This window comes from Ambystoma mexicanum, chromosome 12, assembly GCF_040938575.1.
Source record: "Ambystoma mexicanum isolate Mex_15411 chromosome 12, UKY_AmexF1_1, whole genome shotgun sequence".
In the NCBI taxonomy this organism is placed as follows: domain Eukaryota; kingdom Metazoa; phylum Chordata; class Amphibia; order Caudata; family Ambystomatidae; genus Ambystoma; species Ambystoma mexicanum.
This window is the reverse complement of record NC_090936.1, coordinates 794,764,311-794,788,339: the sequence shown is the minus strand read 5'-3', so window position 1 is coordinate 794,788,339 and position 24,029 is coordinate 794,764,311. Positions and strand designations below refer to the sequence as shown.

At 45.3% G+C, this 24,029-nt stretch overlaps 1 protein-coding gene across 12 annotated transcripts in view; it reads right to left on the bottom strand.

Annotated features, from left to right (window-relative positions):
• Positions 1–24,029, bottom strand: part of PTPRQ (protein tyrosine phosphatase receptor type Q) — a 2,012,995-nt gene that overhangs the window by 1,649,816 nt on the left and 339,150 nt on the right. For all 12 annotated transcript variants that reach the window (XM_069629300.1, XM_069629298.1, XM_069629293.1 and 9 more), the window contains one exon: positions 5,654–5,784. In XM_069629300.1, coding sequence (XP_069485401.1) covers positions 5,654–5,784 — 131 coding nt within the window. The remainder of the gene's footprint in view (positions 1–5,653; positions 5,785–24,029) is intronic.

Below are 24,029 nucleotides of genomic sequence, written 5' to 3'. Positions count from 1 at the left end.
CTTCGATAGTCAGGGACATTTAATCTAGCCGGTGTATCAATTACCTTGTGTCATGTCATTTTATGGATCTTACCAACACATTTGTTCAGCCTCCCGCTCTAACAGGACATTCTCCCACACTACCACAACATTTAACCAATCCATGCCAAGCACACTAGACCGCATCTCTAAAATACATGGCACTCATCCATGAACCCGACTGGGGCGCCACAGAAACTCACGCTTGCCACTAAACATATCCATTCCAGGTTTACCCAGGCGGGTCCTCCTAGACCCCCTACAAGATTCCTATCCCAGCCCAATCCATCTCTTGCCAGTCCTGTAGAGCAAATAGACCATGTAAGTAGTTGAATCTGCGTTGCAACGTACCCAATAACTTAAAATAACAAAACCTAAGATGGTATAACAGAACATCTTTCAAAATATAAGCTGCGCTATACCACCAATTGCCTGTAAAATTGGTAGTTTTTGCAAGTGCCTACGTTTGAAAGATATATGTGCTTAGTGAATCTTCAGTTCACGCCATATCCATAGTTTTATTTATTTATTTATATAGGTTTCTTGCTGCACACTCATGTAATCTGATGATCGCTTGAGAGCACGAGATTCAGGAAAAAGCATCCGAAGTGAAGTCAGATATTGATATGCCTGTGAGAAGAGAAAGGTCTTGAGAGAACATCGTAGGCGTTTCCTCATTTTCTTTGGGCTGAAATGGGGGCTAGAGAGTTCCAGGTGGGAGCTTGGACAGGAAAATGGTGGCCTCCCAGGTGATGCTTTGAGAGTTGAATGACATATGGAAGGGCAGAGGTGGATGATTGGTGGGATCTTGAAGGATAGTGCATCTTGATTAATTTCTGGAGCTAGTCAGTCCCTTGTTCACGGCTGTGGGTCAACAAGAAAAGCTTGAATTTGATTTGGGAGGTGACAAGAAGCCATTGCAGATGAGCAAGAGTGGGCGAGGTATGCTTTTGAAGCTTGAGATGTAAAAGCAGTCTTGTAGCTTTGTTTTGAATGGTTTTAGGATTTGCATTGGACAATTGGGGCAAGCCACTGCGGCGAGAATTGGCATAGAGAATTCTGTAGAGGATGATGGTTCTAACGTGTGTGGCTCTGTGTGCTGTGGAGAAGAAAGGGGTGATGTTGCATGGCCTGTTTAAGTTATAGGTTGCAAGTTTGTATATACCTGTTGAATGGGGTGCATGTGTCAATCAACATGAAATCATTAACAAGGTTTGCAATGGGAGCAGTTTACAGTACATGATCAAAGAGAACCAGTGTATATAGGAAATATATTATTGTCTCTTTCAGAGCTCAGACATCTTTGTTATCAAGCTGCAGACATGTCCCAACTTGTACTGAAATTGTCATGGCTGGTTAAAGGTGTAATGCTGAGGGGACAAGGCAATGTACATAGACAACGAGACTGTGTGAGACAAAACACACATTGAAATCCATCAGACAAGACTAGGCCTGGCCTATAGGAGAATACCAGCTGTTATCCCTATTGTACATGTCGATATACCATGGCCTTTGCTTTAGATCAGCACCTTAGAGTTCACTTAGTGTGCTTGTCTATTATTGCATTTTCCTTCACCTGCGTGACCCTCTAGTCAGTACCAACATCATGGCATATTTAAATCGGCAGCTTGATTTCATTGGCACTTGCTTTCCCATGGCTTTTGTCTGCTGGATCCTGTTCTCCTGATGGTGGGCTCCATCTGCACGCCTTCTGGAGCAGTCTAGGATTCTTCATTCACCAGGATACTATTGTTTGATTTCTACGTAAAGTTGAACACTTCTACATTCCAAGGAAATCAGACCTCAGATCTCAGCGTAGGTGCCTCTTGGGTGAGGGTTTATAGATAAGCTCTTCTGAGTGAGATTTATACTGGACGCACTGAATCTAGTTCAAAAGAGGTCGATGTTATACTGGGGTTTGTTCACCCTCATATTATTGGGGATTTCCAATCCTGTGTAGAGGATCCATTAGCGGGTTCCCGCATAAGAAAGGGACCCACACAGGGTGGTGTGCATGTAGAACTGATGGAACGCCTCCACAAACTGTGATACTGAAAATATTATTTTTATACGAAATTATTACAATGGGCTAAGCCAAATCGTACATCTAGTGCACTTCTTAAAAGGTTTCAGTAAGTAGCTTTGGGAATAGTAAGCAGCCAATGGTTACCTAAGATCACAGGAACATCCCAGATGGGCTAACAAGTTTCCTCATTCCTCTTTTCGGAAAATTCACATGCATGGATAACTGATATATCTGACACTTGCCTGAAAGGATAGAAACATGAATGGGAAACGGCACAATGGCATGTTTTTTTGCTGTTGTTGACGTAGTGTTCATGGAACAAGCAGTCTCTTGCAAGCCCTGAAGTAGCATGAAAAGCAAGTGGGAGGGGACAGATAGGAGGGCAGACTATGGTGGTCATTATGATAGGTGAAACAGGTGGGTTTTCGGGGCACTTTCGTAAATGTATTTATTTATTTAAATTGTTCTGTAACAAGAGGAAGATGGGATTTTAGAGAGAGGCGCATAGGAATATTCTCCAAACCATTGATTTAGTGTAGGTATTACTCCACCGATCTCAACACTGAACACATCTGCAGAAGACCAACACACACTGTAAAATGAATCAGAGGCATTTTTATGCCTCAACATAACTATATGGTAAATTAAGTCACTGCTTGCAGTCAAACACACCACAGTATGAAGAAGCATGGCCTCTCGTGCACGTTTTTTCACTTACACTGACTACACAGCCTAGCCTCTACATTCCACAACCATTCCAAGCGTGCTCACAACGCCACATTAATTGACATAACACATGATACCCCGAATTTCAAAAGCATTTATCAGTAGTTTATAAAATATGTAATTTGTTCCATAAACATCCCTTCTAATAATACAGCAACTCAAAGGTCCTGAATGAGGAGAGCTACAGAGGTGGAAGGCCGGTGCGTCGTTGGCGAGGGATGAAAGTCCCCCATCTCCTTTTGGATTCACCTGCCTGGTATACAACATTTATTGTGGCGAGGAAGCATTCTTTATTGTTGGCAGAATGAGTCAGACAAGAGGAGGGAGTGAGGGATCGCCTGGCTCATAACTTTCCTCTTGATCAAAGGAACTTCAAAGCCAGTGACAGAAATAAGAAATGTGTTCTCCCATTATAAAATAGGGTAGTAGACGCAATTGGGATTATCATGAAAAGTGAAAAATGGCCATGTTTTCATTACTGCTGTGGGAATCCATACATGCCTCACCCATCAGCAGCAGAAACATGGTGAATGTCAATGAAACTCGACCCATTGCTCACAGACAGAGCGGGTGTCTTCCTTCCCAGATATACAATTATCTCTCCAACTTACAAACTGGCGGGACATGGAGTAGTTAATGGGAGAGAGTCAGAGATGCCTATGCTTAATAGTTTTATATGAATGACCTTAACAGCACCCTTTCTCTAACATCACATGCACATTTGCAGGTAAGTGCTCTACCTGGAAGGCGGTAGAGAAAGCTACTGGTACATCACCTAGAAAGAACCTCATCCATGCATGGGGCAATTTAGGGAGAACAAAGAGGGCTTGGGCATTAACTAGCCCTCCTCTGTACTTCCAAACGGGCTGCAATTGGCGACACAATCCACATGTTAGAGCTCTTATTATTGATTCTCTGTGGTCATTCATAGGTGATATTCTTTATCCTAAATGCACAAAAAAGCCTTGCAGCAAAAAGGCTATACAAAAAGTTGAAAACTAATTCCAAATGTCTTTGACTAGTTAAGGTGCTGATATGACATAAAAGGTGGCAAATGAACATACTGGAACAGGCTGTTGGCTCTTTTTTGGCTCTATATTTATGTTTGTACATGTGCATGTATGTATGTAATTTATTAAACATATCTCCAATGGTCTCACTCAAATTAAAGGTTTGGTTTCCATACGTAACCTGGAATAACCACAGGGTATCCAGTCTTTTCTTTTAAGGAAGGGCCCTGTGAAGGTTTGCAATCTGGCAAGGGTTAAAAGTCTTGGATTTTTTTATTTGTATTGAAATGTAAAATGATGCAGGCAATACTCTCTCAGTGAGGGTGGTCTGCTGACTAGACTCCCAACTCCACAAACTCCATGCCAAAAACATTTTATACACCTGTTCCTGGCTGAATCAGTCTATCCTGCAGCCCCTGCGCGTCTGTGGCATATAGTAGGTTACGTGCACATGTACCCTCTTGACATCTGCAGTGGAAGCAAAGTCACTGCAGCCCTGGGGTTGTATTTAAGATATGCACCTATTTTCCATAACCCCAACATGAGTCTACTGTCCTGGTGGCACATTAAACTTTAAATATAAGCCATACCTGAATTAGGGTATGGTGGATGGCATTTTTCATAATTATTACAGCCATGTCAAATTGGTATCACACATATGTCATCTCCGTGAGCCCAGCTCAGCTGTGAAAGGTTATCTGTATTCTCACAGTCAGGCTGTCTCTGCTTCTCCCAAGCAAGACTGTAGCCTTGGGGCTTGCATCACTTTGATCTTTTCTGAGGGCACGTAACACCCTCCACACAGAGATAACCACTCCACAGGAAGCTGTCCTGGAGACAAGAATCAAAGGGCACACCCATTCACAAAAGGAGTAGCATACCAGGGAGCTGCATACCAAAGGGGACCTTGATTCTATTGAGAAGGGAAGTGGGTGAGTTTAGTGGAGACAAAGGGAGCCTCTTACAGGTGGAGGAGGTTTTCACAATCTTGTTTCTTTCTGCCACCTCAAGCTGCCCAATATGAACTGAGCATCCAGTTATCAGCCCCTTCGCAGTTGAGCCCACTGCCAAACTACTTGGTGGTCCTCAAAATACATACTTCATTGAACGCCTCATCCAACTGATCGAATAAAGCACCTCATCCAGTCCCTACCATCTTCACAGTTGAATCGACCACCAAAACTGACCGTGGTAGCACTTCTTCTAGCATCACTTTCAACAGCAGCAAGCTCCTGTTTGACCCCTAAAGACTGGTTATGCAACCATTAATGCCTTTTTGCTCAGGAGCATATACTTTTACAACCTTGGCGGTTAATTATACCCCCCCCCCCCTTTGCTTCATTATCCAGAGTGCTGCATCTTCTATTCTTGTTTAATCATTGTTCTTTCCACAGGGGTGGATTTTGTACAGTGTTTTTCTAGTTTGTTTTCTTGCAGATGGGATGTTTAGTTAAAGTGTATATATTTTGATAGAACCTTGTTTGGATATTCTGTTTATTTGGGTCTGTTATACTTTGCTGTTTGGTTTGTCACTGAATCGCATTACCTCCCCTTATGAGAGTATAGCCTTCCCTCTGCCCATGTTGCCACAACAGGCCACATAGGTATATCTCTTGACTGTGTCTGTTTTACCTTTATGATTGGGATCAGTACTGGTTTGTAGAAGTATGAGCGCTGAGAGGGTGAATTAGTCACTACCCACCCCTATACTCCTGCATAGCAGAAGTCATTTTGTCACAGTCATGTACGAGCCATGAAGGTAAAAAATAAATGCTACTTATCAAAGGATTTATCACTAAATATTTGTTTTCTCAAGGCATTTGTGAACATTAATGGAACAAAAGTAATTGTGTACACCATGTTTGTATCTTACCAGAAAAGCAGCAGCACAGTTGATACACGTGATTTCATATTGTTGAAAATGTCCATCAGCCCGGTCCCAGACAACCTGTATAGAGGTTTCTGTGACCTCGCCCTCGTGCACATTGACTGGACTTGATAGACCTGCATAGAAGTGAAAAACCAACAAATGTAATGTGTTACAAAGATTGATTACATTTTAGGAAAATTCCCCAGTAACAATATCTCGTTAAGATGACTCTCTAATTAACATTTGTATTATGAATCTTTTTTTCTCTTTTGAGCTTTCGTTCTTAATTTTTGTATAGGGTGAATGTTAACACTTTAACAATGTCCTGATTTACTTAAATATGTACGTATATTAAAGCACGCAAATCTATTTCCATTGATTGCTCTTTAGTAGAATCTATGACCTAGAAAGTAGAAAGTAAGACCCACTTGTGCAATGTCAGTAACAAACTGACTATATTAACATTATACTACATACACAAACTAGTGCTACCTCACTCTCTGTTAGCAGAGATTGGCAGCATTGCAGGCTCTGCAGAAACATACCAGTCATAAGTATCCACTGTTGCCCTCAGGCTGAGATTTTCACTCTTCAAATATGGTTCCCTCCATGAACCACCAGCATGATAAGCTCATGTGGCATGATATGCTCGGGTTGAGAGGAGATGCACAAGCCAAAATAAGACCAGTCCTAGCTGGTTATATTCTTGATGGTGTAACAGGACACACCTATACGACTCCATGTCACCTGCCAGGATGTGGAGGATTTCCTGGAGACACAGTCCACATAAAATGAGTGTGACCCCAAATAATGTTTAACAGCGTGAGGCAACAAGTGGCCCCATCCTTCCAGCGATTTTATCTCAACCTAGTGCACCTTTAATGTGGCAGGCGGTGAGGACACCACCAATCAGTAAACAAGCAGAAAGAGCTTCTTTTTTATAATCTGTCTTGATCTGGCTTGACCACCCAGAGATGTCCTGTGGAACTCGAGGAAGGCCCACCCCCATGAGAGGATATATGATTGGCGGATGTTGGTGGTCTGGCAACAATGGAAAAGATCTCATTCACAGAAGAGACAACATAGTCAAATGCTGCAGTGTATGGGTGTAAAGACTGGAGAGGGGTTATCTGTACTCCTGCCCTTCATATGGCAGAGTAGAAGCACAGAGCACCCGAGCCAAGATTCTCTATTTGGTAGATATGGGTGTGCAATCGAGGCTTAAGCTCTCAGGAGGTGATGTGGGTTGGTTCGCAAGTACAGTGTAGTCCCCAAGCCCCCACAAAGGAATGTCCACACACTATGTTAGTTATAACACAGTTCTTTATATAAATAAGGTTCAAGTTATATATACAATCACAATAACACACTGTGCTCAGGCAATACTATAATGATAAATATGTACAGTCTCTATGTGGTACCACAATTACTCTTGACTCCATTAAAATGCACCAACTGCTGACAGTTTCAAATGGCATACAAATCAATAGCAAAATGTATCAACAATAGACTGGGGAGGAAAAGAAGTTGGTTAAACAATTGGCAGAATACTGGGCCCTTAGCCCTAGGCACAGTTCTGTGTGAGGATGCCGCCAGCTGGGCAACCTGTAAATAAGATATATTAACAAGCCCAGTCCATATGTTGTTTAGCAGAGTCTTATTTCCTTCTACAAATGTTCTACTACCCCAATGTACCTGGTTTAGCAGAGTTCGACGACGGGTCATTGACGGATCCTTCTTGAGTGAACTCCCTTTAAGGCAGGGGCCACGGATCGTTGAGATTCCCCAAAGAAAGGGGTGAACAGTGTTGTCAAGACAGCAGCTTCAGTCCTTGCCATGCTCGCCGATGATCGGTCGTGGATGTCCTGCAAAGATGAGGCATGTGGTGTACTTCGACGATGATAGTTTGTTGCCGCAAAGAATCAATGAAGAACGTAGGCCCAGCAAGGGCTTTGGGTCGTCAGCGTCAGTGATCGGGACTCACTACAGCTGGCTTTAGGATCTTTGTCAGCGTCTTTGTGGACTTCAGGTGGCGGGAAAGCCACCGGCGATTCTCCTCGGTTTATCGGCAACCTCGACTGTCTCCTGCGAGACAAAATGGTTGACGATGATGAGCAAGGGTGTCCTTGATTCAAATGTCTTAGGCAATGGATCCACGGCGATGGACTTCAATGTCCGGGCAATTCGCTTCAGATTCCTCGGCGCTCCCCTTCTCCGGTCGGCAGCCTTCGATGACTGATTTCCAGGGAGCCTTGGTGAAGGTTAGCTGGTGCACGATGTTCCCTTGTAGCTCGGGAAGAGGTCTCCTAGCCAGGTCCTCTCTTGGATCAGGTCTTGGAGACATGACAGCCTTTGGATTGCGATGAAGGAAAGCAGCAGCTAGCCTCCTTCTTCTAGCTGGGCTTCAAGGTAAGCATCAAGTTTCGACTTCAGCTTCTGAACGATTTCCATCAGTGAGAGGTCCCCAGATATACTGTTCGGTCTCTCATTCACTCTGCTGGGTCACACTCAGGCAACCAATCATTCAGAAGGGCATTCATGCAGGCAGCCAGTGCATTTAGGCCATTCTTATCCATCCAGACACTCACAACAAGGAAAATGGATTGGGACAAGCACCAAGCCATTCAGCACTCCACACTGCATTCATGCCAGTTTCGAGCAGGGCTGTCTCAGTCATTGTGTCACACACCAGAAACCAGACACCCATAACATGAAATGTATATTGGTCACACACTTCATTCACCCAGGTCGCACCCCGAGGGCGTACCCACAACATACAGTCATTGGGAAGGCTCCAGCTAGTCTGGCCTGGACTTCCCCACAATACCATATATGGAACCTCCACCCAACAGCCAGTCAGGGGGAAGGGACAGAGTCAGGGCTATAGAAAGAGACAGCAAGAGCCCACAGAGGCCATCCTGTCTCCTATCAGGAATCAACTGATTCCAATCCCAGGGCCTGGGTATCCCAAAATGGAGGATACTCAGAGCACCTGTCAAATTCAGCATGGAGCTGCCACCAGCCCATACCCTGCTCTGTGGGCCACACCCAGGTTCCCAAAAACATACACTAGGGGTACAGGGTTGTTATAAGGGTATTCCAAGGGTCTGTTCACCACGAAGAAAATAACACAGAACACACATGATAAAAGGAGTAAAGGACATGGACATGGAGGCCCTGTCCCTCCAATCCATTTCCAGGATCACATTTGGTCACGTATTTAGATTTGCATGCTAAATATTGTGATAACACTATATCATCACAGATTTCCATGGCGAGGCAGCCTGCTCTGCCCCAATATATGTCCCTCTGACCATTCCATCCCTTCTTTCCCTGTTTCATGTCTTTTCCCAAGATAGCCAAATAGCCTTGCACACTGTTTATGCTGCTGCTGAAAATATGCATGTTATGTAGTAATATCAGCATTATCCTATTAGTAAATAAGGTAGAATTATATGGATTCTCTAGGCTAGCAGATGAAACCACTTCTAATTTGTTAGATGTTGCTTCAGAAAAAGACTTTTTGAGGGCCAACAAATCAGCAAGAGACTCTGTCGGACCTTTCATTTTATCCAGCACTCTGTAGTATTTCAGAAATAAGAGTTGTGTCCCTTTCTCTTATAAAAAGGACCTTTAGGACTCAACGACCCATGTTAAATGGAGTGGGTCTACAGTTTAATGGCCAGAATATCCCTTGAATAGGATGGAACATGATACAATGGTGCACTGACTTGCAACCTCACATAGTGGGTACACCAGTGCAACTTGACCCCGCCCTTTGCAGGAAGGGTGAATTCCCTGGCTGTCTCCTCTTCTGTGGGAGATATCAGGCCTCTGTGAAAAGTTAAGCAGACTTGGGTCGCACATTGTAACAGAGGAGTGGGCAAAACCAGCCCTCTGTCATTGGGTGCGAGCTGCAGCAGGGCGCAGAAACTATCTTCAATAGTGTGTTTCGGCCCTCTCTGAGAAGATTCCCGCTACATAATGGGGCACTGAACCCTGCAAAGTACCATGTGCAGGAGAATTTGTAATTGCCCAGAGCTGACACATGTTTGTAATAAGACTCCTGGAAAGAGTAAGGTTGAGTCAAAGCATGTTGGTAAATATCATGCAAAAAACATCTAATGTGTCACCAATGTTGAAGTACTAACTGGGTGCCTAAAGAGCAGAGATACTTGTGTTTGAGATTCAAACAGTTCTTCTGCTCTGGTGGACGATATAAAAAGCTCTTACGGGACAAATCTCAAGGTGGAGTAATGTCCACAATAGAAAAACAGCTAAAGGCACACATTCAAAGATCACACTGTGGTCTCTGGTCTGCTATTTCAGGGTGTTTTGATGCTCATATATTGACTTCCTTCAGTTTAACTGGAAGTAGCTGATGTCATCTTTCTTGAAATTCCTAAAGGCAGACAAAATACAAATGGTGCATCTAAAGATTGTGATTTGTTTTATTTGAATTATTGTACGTCAAAATGTCTACATTTAATGCAACGAACAATGAAAGATTTCAAAAATGATATCCATCAAGACAATCCAATAAATTGACCATACTGCAATTTTAACAAAAAGTTTGTATCTATTCTCGAAAAAAATAGCTTAATTCTAGGGCCTGGGTACCTGGAGGAAGCCTGCAGAAAAACGTGTGTCCCAGATTGTGATCCTCCCCCTTGTGTAAGCTCTGTGCAACAACCTGGGAGGGGCTAACAGGAACGAGATGCAAACAGTGTGAAGGATTGGGAGCAATGGCAATCACTGTTTGGGCTCCATTACACATCTCTGCAATATGGGTGCATCCACAAAGGAGATAAGAACTGACTGCATGCCTATGGGACACGTGTTCTTATCCCGAATTCCCATGAGTATCACTGCACGCATGCAAAGACCCCCTGATCCATCTCTGACTGATCAGATTCTTAATCTAAAGCCCATTGGAGTAGAAGGTCATTTGTTGCATTTTTAACTGAGATAAAACCCAGGGCAACAGAATGAGCCAAAAGAATGCTGCTTCAGCCAATCCATCAGCAATCCCATCAGCAGCTAATTCGTAAAAGTAGTGGCCATGTGAGACTAAGCATTTCTAATTTCTTAAATGTGGGGTTTGATGTTTAAGAACTGAACTACGTCCAAATGATGTCTTCTTCTCTTTGCATTACATAAATTCCATAGTAAAACATAATTTCAGAGATTTCCTGTGAATTAATAGCAACACCGCTGGGTTTCTCTCTGCACATCTCTATGAACATAGCAAGTGCTTATACATGTGCTTGAAAATGATGTAGTTTGACAGAATATATTTCAAAGGTCGTCAATCTTTGCTCTAAAAAGAGGTAAAAGTAATAGAATAGTCTCACAGCTGTTTCATAATCATGAAGTGTTTTATGATTATTTCTTTCATTTCTGATCATCAAGGCGGTTACAGTCACACCTCTCGCCAAAAAGTAGTCCTTGACCCCAGAGATCCCACTAACCTCAGGCCCATAATGAATTGTCACTTTCTTTTGAAGATACTAGATAAATTAGCCACAACACAACTTCAATCGTGTGTAGAGGCCAGTAACATCTTACATGAGGGCCAATCTGGCTTTAGACCGCACACAGCACGGAAACGGCTTTGATTGACTTACAATCCCATATGCCAGGGGTCATGGAGAATGGCAAGACGGGCCTGCTCGTCCTCTTGGACCTGCCAGCAGCTTTTGATCTGCTCGACCACCAAGGTCTGCTTCAAGCCCTGATTCCCTTCAATCCATCAGCAATAGTTGCAGTGGAGCAGTTGAATGGCTTCAATCTTTCCTGTTTCATCGCGTTTCCAGAATCCATTGGGGGAGATGCTTTCTCACCCTCCGTGCCCATCCTCTGTGGAGTCCCACAAGGCGCCAGCCTATCCCCGGTGCTATTTAATATCTATATCCAGCCCCTCTGCTCTCTATTAGAGAGCCTCTGCATCTTTTTTTACTAACTATGCTGACGATACGCAACTTGTGATGGAACTTAGCTGGGACCTTTCCCACGACTCTTCAGACTACATTCACTTTTTGTAGACATTGAATCTTTGATGTCAGAAAACTGGATGTGTATTAATGGAGGGAAGACAGAGCTGCTTAATCTTCGGTTCTTCCCAGGCTAGGGGTAAGCTCAGTATGAAATACACCAATTTTACCATCAATAACATCAACATCCCAACCCAATTTAAAGTTAAAACTCTGGGCATAACTTTGGAACCTCACTCAACTCAGATGAGCAGACCAATCTAGTTAGTAGAAACAGCAACTACCACCTCCGACTTCTCAAAAATTTTAGACCTTTTCTGACTGAAAAGAATGCTGACACCAATGGTCTCGCCACTGTCTTATCTAGGCTGGAGTACTGTAATGCACTGCTTCTTGGGGCTAATAACAGCTGTATAAAAAGATGTCAGCAAATCCAAAATGACACGGTTTGAATTATAAAATAATCCCATGGAAGGAACACATCTCAAAACATTGGAAAGACCTGCATTGTCCGGCCATTCAGGGTCGCATTAAATACAAAACCTACTGCTGACTCTTTGGCAACGCCCCTTCATATCTCAAATCTGCAATGCCCCCTTACACTACCGGAAGACGCCTTCGTTCCTCTGACCTGGCCCTGGTCTCATGCCCCCATTTAAAAAGGAAAAGGGCTTTGGTCGCTCTTTTCCTGCCCAGGTCGCCCAACTGTGGAATTCCCTACCCTGGGAACTGAGATGAGAGCACAACCTGCCGAGTTTCAGGAAAAAACTCAAGACCACACTCTTCAAGTAGTAAACCCAGGAACTCCATGATCGCCCTGTCGCCCTTACACTGTCCCATCTATCTTGTATTGTCCTTCTGTGCATGTGTGCCCTGATGCCTGCGGGCTTCTGGGGGTGCGTTATAAATAAATAAATGATTCCATAAGGCCTATTAAACGGGTCACATATCCCTCAGGGTGCCTCAGGGTTACGTGTGCTTTACAAATGTCAAAATAAATAAATAAGTATCCAATTCAGAGGTCACTCTGAGGTGTGATCCATCATCAGCCTACCCGATTCAAGCCCCACTGCTCCCCGTGGCCTTCCTCCCCTCCCAGCTCGTTAATAAAAGTTGAAACCTTTTTGTCAAGTCCAAGAACGCTGCAATGCGAAAAGAGACTTGAGTGCGGAACAGTGCTCAGCAGAAAGAGTGCATCAGATGCCAGCTGTTACTTCAAGCTAGAACTGCACTCACTGCTTTGTTTTTCTCTCCCAAGGCCGTGAGGAATAGCGTGGCACCTTTTGCAACTCCATGCCACATCCTTGCATCCAGCAGCAGGGACCCAGTTCTGACACAGAGCTGCTGTAGTCTGGCCATCCCATCCTATGGGCAGCTGCCAACACAGCCATACCAGCAAATATACTGCGCCATACATTCCTATTGGCCCCCGCCTTCCTCCCCACCCTTAATGAAGCCTACAGAAAGCATTGCCAATCCCCATACAACCCAAAGATTGCTGTGCATGTGTATGGACGAGGGCTGCTAGGACTCTATGGTTCACTCTATAGTTCCATATGGCTCTTATGATATTCAGTGTTCGGGGGTCACCTGTGTGTGCTGTTTGGTTTCTAATTGGCTCAGTTACCGTGGTTGTTGGCCAACATGCATTCTGCAATCTAAGCAGTGTAACGCTGAGCCCTGTCTGGAGGCAGACATTAGTTCGGTGGTGGTGAGACATCATATGAATGAGCTATTTGTGGAGTTTTGCACAGATATTCTGGACCATGGTAGTGCATCTCCACTTCAGCAACCACAGACAATAAGCAAACAACAGATAATGTAGTCATGTGTTCAATTTTTCACCTTTCCATGAAACCTCTAGGAACCCTATTCAATTTATTTATTTATTTATTTTGTCATTTGTAAAGCGCACCAAACCCGAGGGCATCAGAGCGCTGATTACAGAAAGTGCAGTTAGCTTAAACGTAGTGCAGACACAAAGATAATAAAGCCTTAAAGTTGCATGTAGTACATTACTCCAGAGAGGAAAGCATAGTGGAGGTTATACATCTTGTGTGAAGAGCTAGGTTTTAAGACCTTTACGTAAGGACCAGAGGGAGGTTTCAGTCTTAGATGAGGAGGTAGGGCATTCCAATATTTGGCTGCTAGTAAGGGGAAACTGCAGCCCCTTGCTTTTTGTAATTTGAATCTGGGGGTGGAAAGTAGGTGGGAGTGGGAGGCCCTAGTTGGTCTGTTAGATTGTGATTTCTTGGAGAGGTATTGGGGGCAGTGTATGCTAAACATTTGTGGGTGAGAGTTTTGAAGTGGATTCGCTCGTGAATTGGGAGCCAATGGACACTTCTTCTGGCTGCAGAGATGTATTCTTTTTGGGGGATATTCAACGCCGCTCTCAGGGCATTGTTTTGTATCACCAGACGTTTTTTCAAATTGCCTGCAGTGGTTCCAGTAATGACCCATGGAGTGATCTCCTCGTCTATTCTCTGATTTTGAGGGAATGGGAAATTCGCCCAATTCTGGGTAGCTGTTTATACATCTAAGCTGAAACATGCAGTAACTTATGGCGCTAAAGTGTGGAGACACTCCGACACTGATTCCTTCAGAGTAAGCCAAATTGGGTTTTTAAGTAATCTATTGGCACATTCTAAAAGAACCTTGAACTTCTCATTGTGTCTTGAGCTAGGTTGGTGGAGAAATGACCAAGAAGCATCGATCAGACTGTTGCTTCACCAATTCAAACTTTGGAGCTATCCAGATTTATTAGACTATAGAAATGCAGAATAGCTCCCTAAGAGCCTCTGACGTTGTGAAGGAGTGAATGGCGAATTTCCCCCCGTGGGGGCTAAACGCTGTGAGGGCGAGCAGCAGGTATCCGGGTGCTGCCAACCAGCGTCCCTCCGATGACTGGGGGTGCCTGTGAACGGAAGATCAGGCTGGATGGAGTCTGGGCATCTTTCTAGACCGTGGCACCATCCAGCTTGGCCCAGCAAAGTGGCGTATTCCCAGAGCGCTGATGCTTCACCCGCCCTACTGGCCGTCTTGCTGCCTGTTGATCGGCGACTGTGTCTGCAGGGGTGAGCGCTACTGGGGGAGAGGCTTCCACATAGCAGTCGAGCTATGCCAGCAGGTGGCTCAGTGTTAGGCAGAAACCTGCGCAGTTCCCTTAGGGACCACTGCAAAAAGTTTAAGTCTACAGGAGTAAGCAGTAAACCCAATTGGTAGCAGCCTGCACCACCCAGATTTACCTGGTAGCTGTGGCTGAGCAGTCGGACTTCTCTCAAGAAGAGTTAGGCAGTATATAGAGTATACACAATAGGGCTAAAAATACAGTAGCACAAGCAAACACTGACCAGAGCTTTGGTATAAAAGTATATAATTATTTATTTAAAAACACACTTGTAAAAATACACTGGCACTAATATGCTAAGCAAGTTCAAACACAGTCACTATAAGTATGTACACCTCCCTAGTTAACTATTCAACAAGTCTAGGTTAAAACACCACTTATTTAGCAAAACAGAGGTGAGCGCGTAACTGTAGATGGCACTCCAATAATTTGTTTAAAAAGGGAGAGAAAAGGCAGAATAGGAAACACACACAGTACCAACACTCTTAAGAAACCACAGCAAGTCAAGAGAGGCAGGGTCTACTGTAGAACAAAAAGTTCATAGGCCAGGCCCACTCTTAGAGAGAGCAAGGCGGAATGCGTCCAAGATCACACAGTGGAAATGCAGAAAAGTCAAAAGAGGTTGAATCCAGTCAGAAAGGTAATGTTAGCAGGTCCGAGGTCACCCCAGGATAGAGAGTCAAGGATTTACGGGACACCTTGGACAGTCTGTTGCAAGGGAGACCAGGCGGGACACAGTACCTGAAATGGTGAGAAAGCTCCAGCGGGGGCAGTTGTTCCTGGCAGCGGGTGCAAGTCAGGGCTTCGTCCAGGGGAAGAGATGATCTCGACGTGGAGGAAAGCTGAAGGTCATTGCACTGCCAGGGAAGAAACCAGCCGCAGAGTTTCCCGGTTAAAAGGTACAACCCTTTTATTCGCGGTAGTGGTGAAGCGTGGCTATCCGGCCGCCGGGGTGCTTGGCACGAGCGATTCGACCACGAGACGATCCAGGAAGGCGAAAAAGGCGAACTGGTTGGTCCCACCAGCTCAAGGGGAAGAAGACTCTCCTGGAAGAAGATCTCCTCTGTCGTCAGGAAAGTGGTGAGTTTCGTACAGCAGGGCTCCACCGGTGGTGTCGTCGTTGTAGATGGCTCAGCTTCTCCCCTCTTCGGATTCTTTAGGTCCTGTGGCGACTTCTGAAGTTCCAGTCCCCAAAGCCCTGCTTTTATGCAGCAAAACCCCCATTCATCAGCCTAGCTGTCACTCAAACATGCTAAGTGGTGAGCCGGGCGGCTCACCACTTGGCCAATCACACAAGAGAGCGACTTGAGTTGCCAAGGCAACTTAGCCCATGGTGCCTAATCCCCCTCCCACACATCCTGTTGACCCCACACAGAGTGGCACCATTTGGAGGGCTTCTGTGGAGAAGCCCGCCAACAAGTGGAACAAAGGGCTCGACTTGGGTTAGATTTTCAGAGGCGAACACAAACGCCATTTTAAAACTGAGTCCTGGCAAAAAGACCCAACCGGGGAATAAATATTAAATAAATAACCCGGCGGTATCTTTAACATTGCACCAAAAAGTGGTGCGTTTAAAATGAATGGGAAAATCCCATAGGAAATATTCCGGTGGAATATTTAGCGTGGTATCCACTGCCACCAGCCAGAAACTCGACAAGGGGGGACTGGACAGTGCCCCCTTGGAAAACAGACCCAGGGGCAATCGAATTACCCCTACCAGTTCTTCCACAATATGATGGTTTGTACTGGTTCTGTTAACAATTTGAGACTAGTAAAGCCAATGGTGACTTTACATGCCCTGGGAGAGAGTAGTCAGTCCCAGGGTATGGAGTCTGTGTTTGGGGATCACTATGACACCCCGGTGTTACTGCACTGAGGGTGCTGTGTAACACACATACCAAAAACACATGAAGCCCTATGGAGTAAAAGACCCCATAGCCCATAAAACACATTACATAGTCAAAGGACATTCTCAAATCATGCCTAAGAGTGGGAGAAAAAGAGTCTCACTCTTAGCAGGAGAAAAAAATAAACCCCAAAAATCCAGCAAAGCTGCTGGGGGACTCGGAAGGTTTGGGAAATTAGCCTTAACAGAGAATTCTCCCTAACACTCGGGGGACCCAAGAGCAGGCTTCTGAGGCCTCAGAGAGAGGCGGATTGCTTCCCCCTTCCTGTGCTTCGGAGAGCGCATTGCAGTGACATCGGGTCTGCTGGGAGCAAGGATGCATCCTCTGCTGCGGAGTGCAGACTGCATTTTGGCAGAGCAATGAGTCATCTGACAGTGTGAGGTGAACCTCGCCAGTGTGCAACTGCTGTCCCCCAGCCCTGGTGATCTGTACTTGGAGCGGCTTTGTAGACAGCGATTTGAACATAGACCCACAAAAGCACAGAGCAACTCTCCTACAAGATCCTGGCGCTAGATAAAAGGGTCTTGGAAGCTGAGCAACAGGTCTCTGAAGTGGAGGATACGCTCTGTGAGAAGTCTCATAAAGTGGGTGAGTGCTCTAACAGGCTGGAGGCCCTAGTGGGTCACTGTGACACCCTGGAAGATAAGCAGGCGGATGGGGAGAATCGCTCCCGTAGGAACAATATTCGGATCCGGGGTATCTCGCTGGCTGTGCGCGACGACAAACTATCAGATTTTGTGGTGCACCTCTTTCTATCCATCGTAGAGCTGCCTGAGGACTCGAAGATTGAACTGGACATGACTCATCGCTAGCATCAGGACCCGATGTTACCTCAACACAGGATTGAGCCCCGGATGTACTATCCCGAGTGCACTTCTTTAAACTGACAGAACGCATAATGGTGGTGGCCTGACCTCTGCCAACTGTCTCCTTTCGTAATGTTACTTTCCCTGTCTCAGGATTCCCTGTACTCTACAACCCTGGCTAAAAGGAGAGCACTCATGCCACTGACTGAATGGCTACGTCCCAGGGAGGTGTCTTGCAGATGGGATTTTTCTACCGAGTTCCACTTCTCATATCAAGGGAAGCGTTGGGTGGTTCGAACCCTCTAAGAAGCTGAGTGTCTCCTGAATGCAGTAGTTTACCTCTGCGCAACATTGCCAGTTCGGGTTCCCAACTCGGAGCTTTGAACGCTTCAGGGAAAGATTCTCAAGTTTATATGGGGTAATAAGTGAGGTATGATCTCTAAAAAGATATTGCTGAGGCTGGTTGGGGTGGGTGTCCCAGGTGTCCCAGGCGTATTCCGCTATACCTTGCTCACGCAGATTTCCCAGGTGATTACCTGGCCTGATGTCAAGTTACAGCTGAAATGGAAGGCAATTGAACAAGTCCACTCTGCGGTGCACTTGAGCCAACTCCCATATGTAGAAAAAAGGAGCCTGGTACAGGAGTATGGTTTTTCTCTACTGACAACAAACAGAAGCACGCTGTATTATGTGGGGCAGGCATTTCACAATTGAGGAGTGGCATTGGGGATGGACGTGCTTACGCATATCTGGAATAATCCCGGCTTCCTGCCAGGTTGTGATAGCAAGTGGTTTGGGGTGTGTGTGGCTGGGGGGTTGAAAGATTGCATCTGTTATAGAGATATGGCTGCCCAATGACTTTCTATGATTGTAAGGAAGGGTTCGCCTTTTCTGAAGCTGAGTGGTTTCGTTATGCTCAGTTGTGTCACTGGGTTTCTCACCGCCTCACGAAATAGGGGGGCCATTAGGACACTGAACGCTCTTGAACTGGTGGTTCAGGGGGGACTGTCTCGGGACAGAGTCTCTCAACTTTGCAAACTGCTGGACACAGGGGACCCAGTCATGCGCCTACCATACAAGACATACATTAGTTTTCAAAAATTGATTAGCAGAGTTTGCTAATTAAAATGTTCTTGATTAGCAAACATACCTATTTGATTAGCAATGTTGTACTCATATTTTTGTCACCAGATGTTATTTTGTTAGGCAGAACCATATGCAGTACCCTTTGGGAACACCACACACAATTAAGACTACAAGTGTAAGTACAATTTCACGTTTGGTACAAGCCTGTACTACACAGTAAAGTGGTAGCGATGGCTGAGCAGCCAGACTTATCTCAAGAGTAAAGTGAGCAGTACAAGAGTTTACACAAAGGACAACAATTACTATGATTCAAGCAAACACTGATTCAAGGTTTCTGAGTAAAAGAATATACATTTATTTACACCATCAGTTATAAAACAGTTCACTATTATAAAGCACAATCTTAATATACTACAATACCACACAATCAATGTGGGACAAGTTAGGTTCAAAATGAAGTGTGAGCAAAATGGCACGCCAGCAATGTAAAAGGGAGAAAATACAAGGTTATTCAAAAGTCAATCAGCACCAACAAGTTATAGGCATGGCAATCTAGAAAAGGCTACTACAATGAGGATTCAAGTCAATAGGCCTGGGCCAATGTCAATGGTTCAGAGTCTTTGCAGAGGATCACACAGTTTAGAGTAGTTTGCGGTTAAGTCTTTGCCAAGAGTTCAAAACGAAGTTGGTCAGAAGAAAAGTTATTCAAAGCAGAAGAGAAGGCAGGCTCACGGTTCCTGAAGCTTCAGTCGTAGTGACAAGAAAGAGGACGTCTGGAGGGTCCTGCACTGCCCATGGAAGAAGCCAGCAGCGGAGCAAAACTTCGAATAAAAGGTGCGCTCCTTAAAACCCAAACAGGTTCCGTTCTTCCTGGCCATCCGGTTCACTGCAGCGATGCACAGCAAATTCGACCAGGAGAGGGAGGCCGGCGTTTGGTGTTTGGCAAGCTGGTTGGTCCCACCAAGCTCAAGGGAAGAAGATTCCTTGCAGATCTTCTCTGTCGTCGAAGTTTCAAGCGATTCGGACCTGCAGCAGGGCTTCACCGGGATGTCCAGTAGTTGCATCAGTCTTCTTCCTTTAGCTTCTCTTCGGTTCTCTCGGTCCAGTGGCAAATCTGCCTTCAAAGACCCACAGACTTGCTTTTAAGCAGTTTTCCCCCATTCACACAGCCTGCCTGTCAATCACACAGCAGGGTAGCTGTCCTGGCAGGACAGCCACCTAGCCAATCAAACTAGAGTGTGACCCTGTGCAGGGGGCCTCAAACCCTTCCCTCACATCCTGTCCACCCAGACACTCAGGCACCTAAGGAGAGCTTCTGTGCAGAAGCCCACCAAAGGACAGCGAACAAAGGAACCAAACCTGGTGCGCAGAGTAAAACACGAGAAAGACCTTTACAAAAAGAAATGGTGAATAAACCTGACCGGAACCAAATAAAAATAAAAAGGGTCTAGCGGGTTAGAGTTTGAGGCTACCACCATAGCCTCTAAGGGTACCGAGGCTATTTTAATAGCCCGCGGTTGAATAGAAATGGTAGATACCACTGCCACCAGCCAAATCTTGGAGAAAGGGGAACGAAATAATGTCCCATGAGAATCAGACAAAAAGGGATAACTATTAACCCTTCCAGTACTCTATGGGAAGATAGGGTGTACTGGGTCTGTAGATTTAAAAAGACTAGTAAAGTCAATGGCAACTTCATATGTTCTGGGAGACAGTAGTCAGTCCCAGAAAATTGAGTTTAAGGTGGGAAGTCTAAAGAGACAACCCTGTGTCACTGCACTAAAGGTGCTGTGTGACAAACAGTAAAATGATGATGCCTATGGGGTGGGTGAAACTCTGGGCATAACTTTGGAACCTCACTCAACTCAGATGAGCAGACCAATCTAGTTAGTAGAAACAGCAACTACCACCTCCGACTTCTCAAAAATTTTAGACCTTTTCTGACTGAAAAGAATGCTGACACCAATGGTCTCGCCACTGTCTTATCTAGGCTGGAGTACTGTAATGCACTGCTTCTTGGGGCTAATAACAGCTGTATAAAAAGATGTCAGCAAATCCAAAATGACACGGTTTGAATTATAAAATAATCCCATGGAAGGAACACATCTCAAAACATTGGAAAGACCTGCATTGTCCGGCCATTCAGGGTCGCATTAAATACAAAACCTACTGCTGACTCTTTGGCAACGCCCCTTCATATCTCAAATCTGCAATGCCCCCTTACACTACCGGAAGACGCCTTCGTTCCTCTGACCTGGCCCTGGTCTCATGCCCCCATTTAAAAAGGAAAAGGGCTTTGGTCGCTCTTTTCCTGCCCAGGTCGCCCAACTGTGGAATTCCCTACCCTGGGAACTGAGATGAGCGCACAACCTGCCGAGTTTCAGGAAAAAACTCAAGACCACACTCTTCAAGTAGTAAACCCAGGAACTCCATGATCGCCCTGTCGCCCTTACACTGTCCCATCTATCTTGTATTGTCCTTCTGTGCATGTGTGCCCTGATGCCTGCGGGCTTCTGGGGGTGCGTTATAAATAAATAAATGATTCCATAAGGCCTATTAAACGGGTCACATATCCCTCAGGGTGCCTCAGGGTTACGTGTGCTTTACAAATGTCAAAATAAATAAATAAGTATCCAATTCAGAGGTCACTCTGAGGTGTGATCCATCATCAGCCTACCCGATTCAAGCCCCACTGCTCCCCGTGGCCTCCCTCCCCTCCCAGCTCGTTAATAAAAGTTGAAACCTTTTTGTCAAGTCCAAGAACGCTGCAATGCGAAAAGAGACTTGAGTGCGGAACAGTGCTCAGCAGAAAGAGTGCATCAGATGCCAGCTGTTACTTCAAGCTAGAACTGCACTCACTGCTTTGTTTTTCTCTCCCAAGGCCGTGAGGAATAGCGTGGCACCTTTTGCAACTCCATGCCACATCCTTGCATCCAGCAGCAGGGACCCAGTTCTGACACAGAGCTGCTGTAGTCTGGCCATCCCATCCTATGGGCAGCTGCCAACACAGCCATACCAGCAAATATACTGCGCCATACATTCCTATTGGCCCCCGCCTTCCTCCCCACCCTTAATGAAGCCTACAGAAAGCATTGCCAATCCCCATACAACCCAAAGATTGCTGTGCATGTGTATGGACGAGGGCTGCTAGGACTCTATGGTTCACTCTATAGTTCCATATGGCTCTTATGATATTCAGTGTTCGGGGGTCACCTGTGTGTGCTGTTTGGTTTCTAATTGGCTCAGTTACCGTGGTTGTTGGCCAACATGCATTCTGCACTCTAAGCAGTGTAACGCTGAGCCCTGTCTGGAGGCAGACATTAGTTCGGTGGTGGTGAGACATCATATGAATGAGCTATTTGTGGAGTTTTGCACAGATATTCTGGACCATGGTAGTGCATCTCCACTTCAGCAACCACAGACAATAAGCAAACAACAGATAATGTAGTCATGTGTTCAATTTTTCACCTTTCCATGAAACCTCTAGGAACCCTATTCAATTTATTTATTTATTTATTTTGTCATTTGTAAAGCGCACCAAACCCGAGGGCATCAGAGCGCTGATTACAGAAAGTGCAGTTAGTTTAAACGTAGTGCAGACACAAAGATAATAGAGCCTTAAAGTTGCATGTAGTACATTACTCCACAGAGGAAAGCATAGTGGAGGTTATACATCTTGTGTGAAGAGCTAGGTTTTAAGACCTTTACGTAAGGACCAGAGGGAGGTTTCAGTCTTAGATGAGGAGGTAGGGCATTCCAATATTTGGCTGCTAGTAAGGGGAAACTGCAGCCCCTTGCTTTTTGTAATTTGAATCTGGGGGTGGAAAGTAGGTGGGAGTGGGAGGCCCTAGTTGGTCTGTTAGATTGTGATTTCTTGGAGAGGTATTTGGGGGCAGTGTATGCTAAACATTTGTGGGTGAGAGTTTTGAAGTGGATTCGCTCGTGAATTGGGAGCCAATGGACACTTCTTCTGGCTGCAGAGATGTATTCTTTTTGGGGGATATTCAACGCCGCTCTCAGGGCATTGTTTTGTATCACCAGACGTTTTTTCAAATTGCCTGCAGTGGTTCCAGTAATGACCCATGGAGTGATCTCCTCGTCTATTCTCTGATTTTAAGGGAATGGGAAATTCGCCCAATTCTGGGTAGCTGTTTATACATCTAAGCTGAAACATGCAGTAACTTATGGCGCTAAAGTGTGGAGACACTCCGACACTGATTCCTTCAGAGTAAGCCAAATTGGGTTTTTAAGTAATCTATTGGCACATTCTAAAAGAACCTTGAACTTCTCATTGTGTCTTGAGCTAGGTTGGTGGAGAAATGACCAAGAAGCATCGATCAGACTGTTGCTTCACCAATTCAAACTTTGGAGCTATCCAGATTTATTAGACTATAGAAATGCAGAATAGCTCCCTAAGAGCCTCTGACGTTGTGAAGGAGTGAATGGCGAATTTCCCCACGTGGGGGCTAAACGCTGTGAGGGCGAGCAGCAGGTATCCGGGTGCTGCCAACCAGCGTCCCTCCGATGACTGGGGGTGCCTGCGAACGGAAGATCAGGCTGGATGGAGTCTGGGCATCTTTCTAGACCGTGGCACCATCCAGCTTGGCCCAGCAAAGTGGCGTATTCCCAGAGCGCTGATGCTTCACCCGCCCTACTGGCCGTCTTGCTGCCTGTTGATCGGCGACTGTGTCTGCAGGGGTGAGCGCTACTGGGGGAGAGGCTTCCACATAGCAGTCGAGCTATGCCAGCAGGTGGCTCAGTGTTAGGCAGAAACCTGCGCAGTTCCCTTAGGGACCACTGCAAAAAGTTTAAGTCTACAGGAGTAAGCAGTAAACCCAATTGGTAGCAGCCTGCACCACCCAGATTTACCTGGTAGCTGTGGCTGAGCAGTCGGACTTCTCTCAAGAAGAGTTAGGCAGTATATAGAGTATACACAATAGGGCTAAAAATACAGTAGCACAAGCAAACACTGACCAGAGCTTTGGTATAAAAGTATATAATTATTTATTTAAAAACACACTTGTAAAAATACACTGGCACTAATATGCTAAGCAAGTTCAAACACAGTCACTATAAGTATGTACACCTCCCTAGTTAACTATTCAACAAGTCTAGGTTAAAACACCACTTATTTAGCAAAACAGAGGTGAGCGCGTAACTGTAGATGGCACTCCAATAATTTGTTTAAAAAGGGAGAGAAAAGGCAGAATAGGAAACACACACAGTACCAACACTCTTAAGAAACCACAGCAAGTCAAGAGAGGCAGGGTCTACTGTAGAACAAAAAGTTCATAGGCCAGGCCCACTCTTAGAGAGAGCAAGGCGGAATGTGTCCAAGATCACACAGTGGAAATGCACTCAAAGTCTTTACAGAAAAGTCAAAAGAGGTTGAATCCAGTCAGAAAGGTAATGTTAGCAGGTCCGAGGTCACCCCAGGATAGAGAGTCAAGGATTTACGGG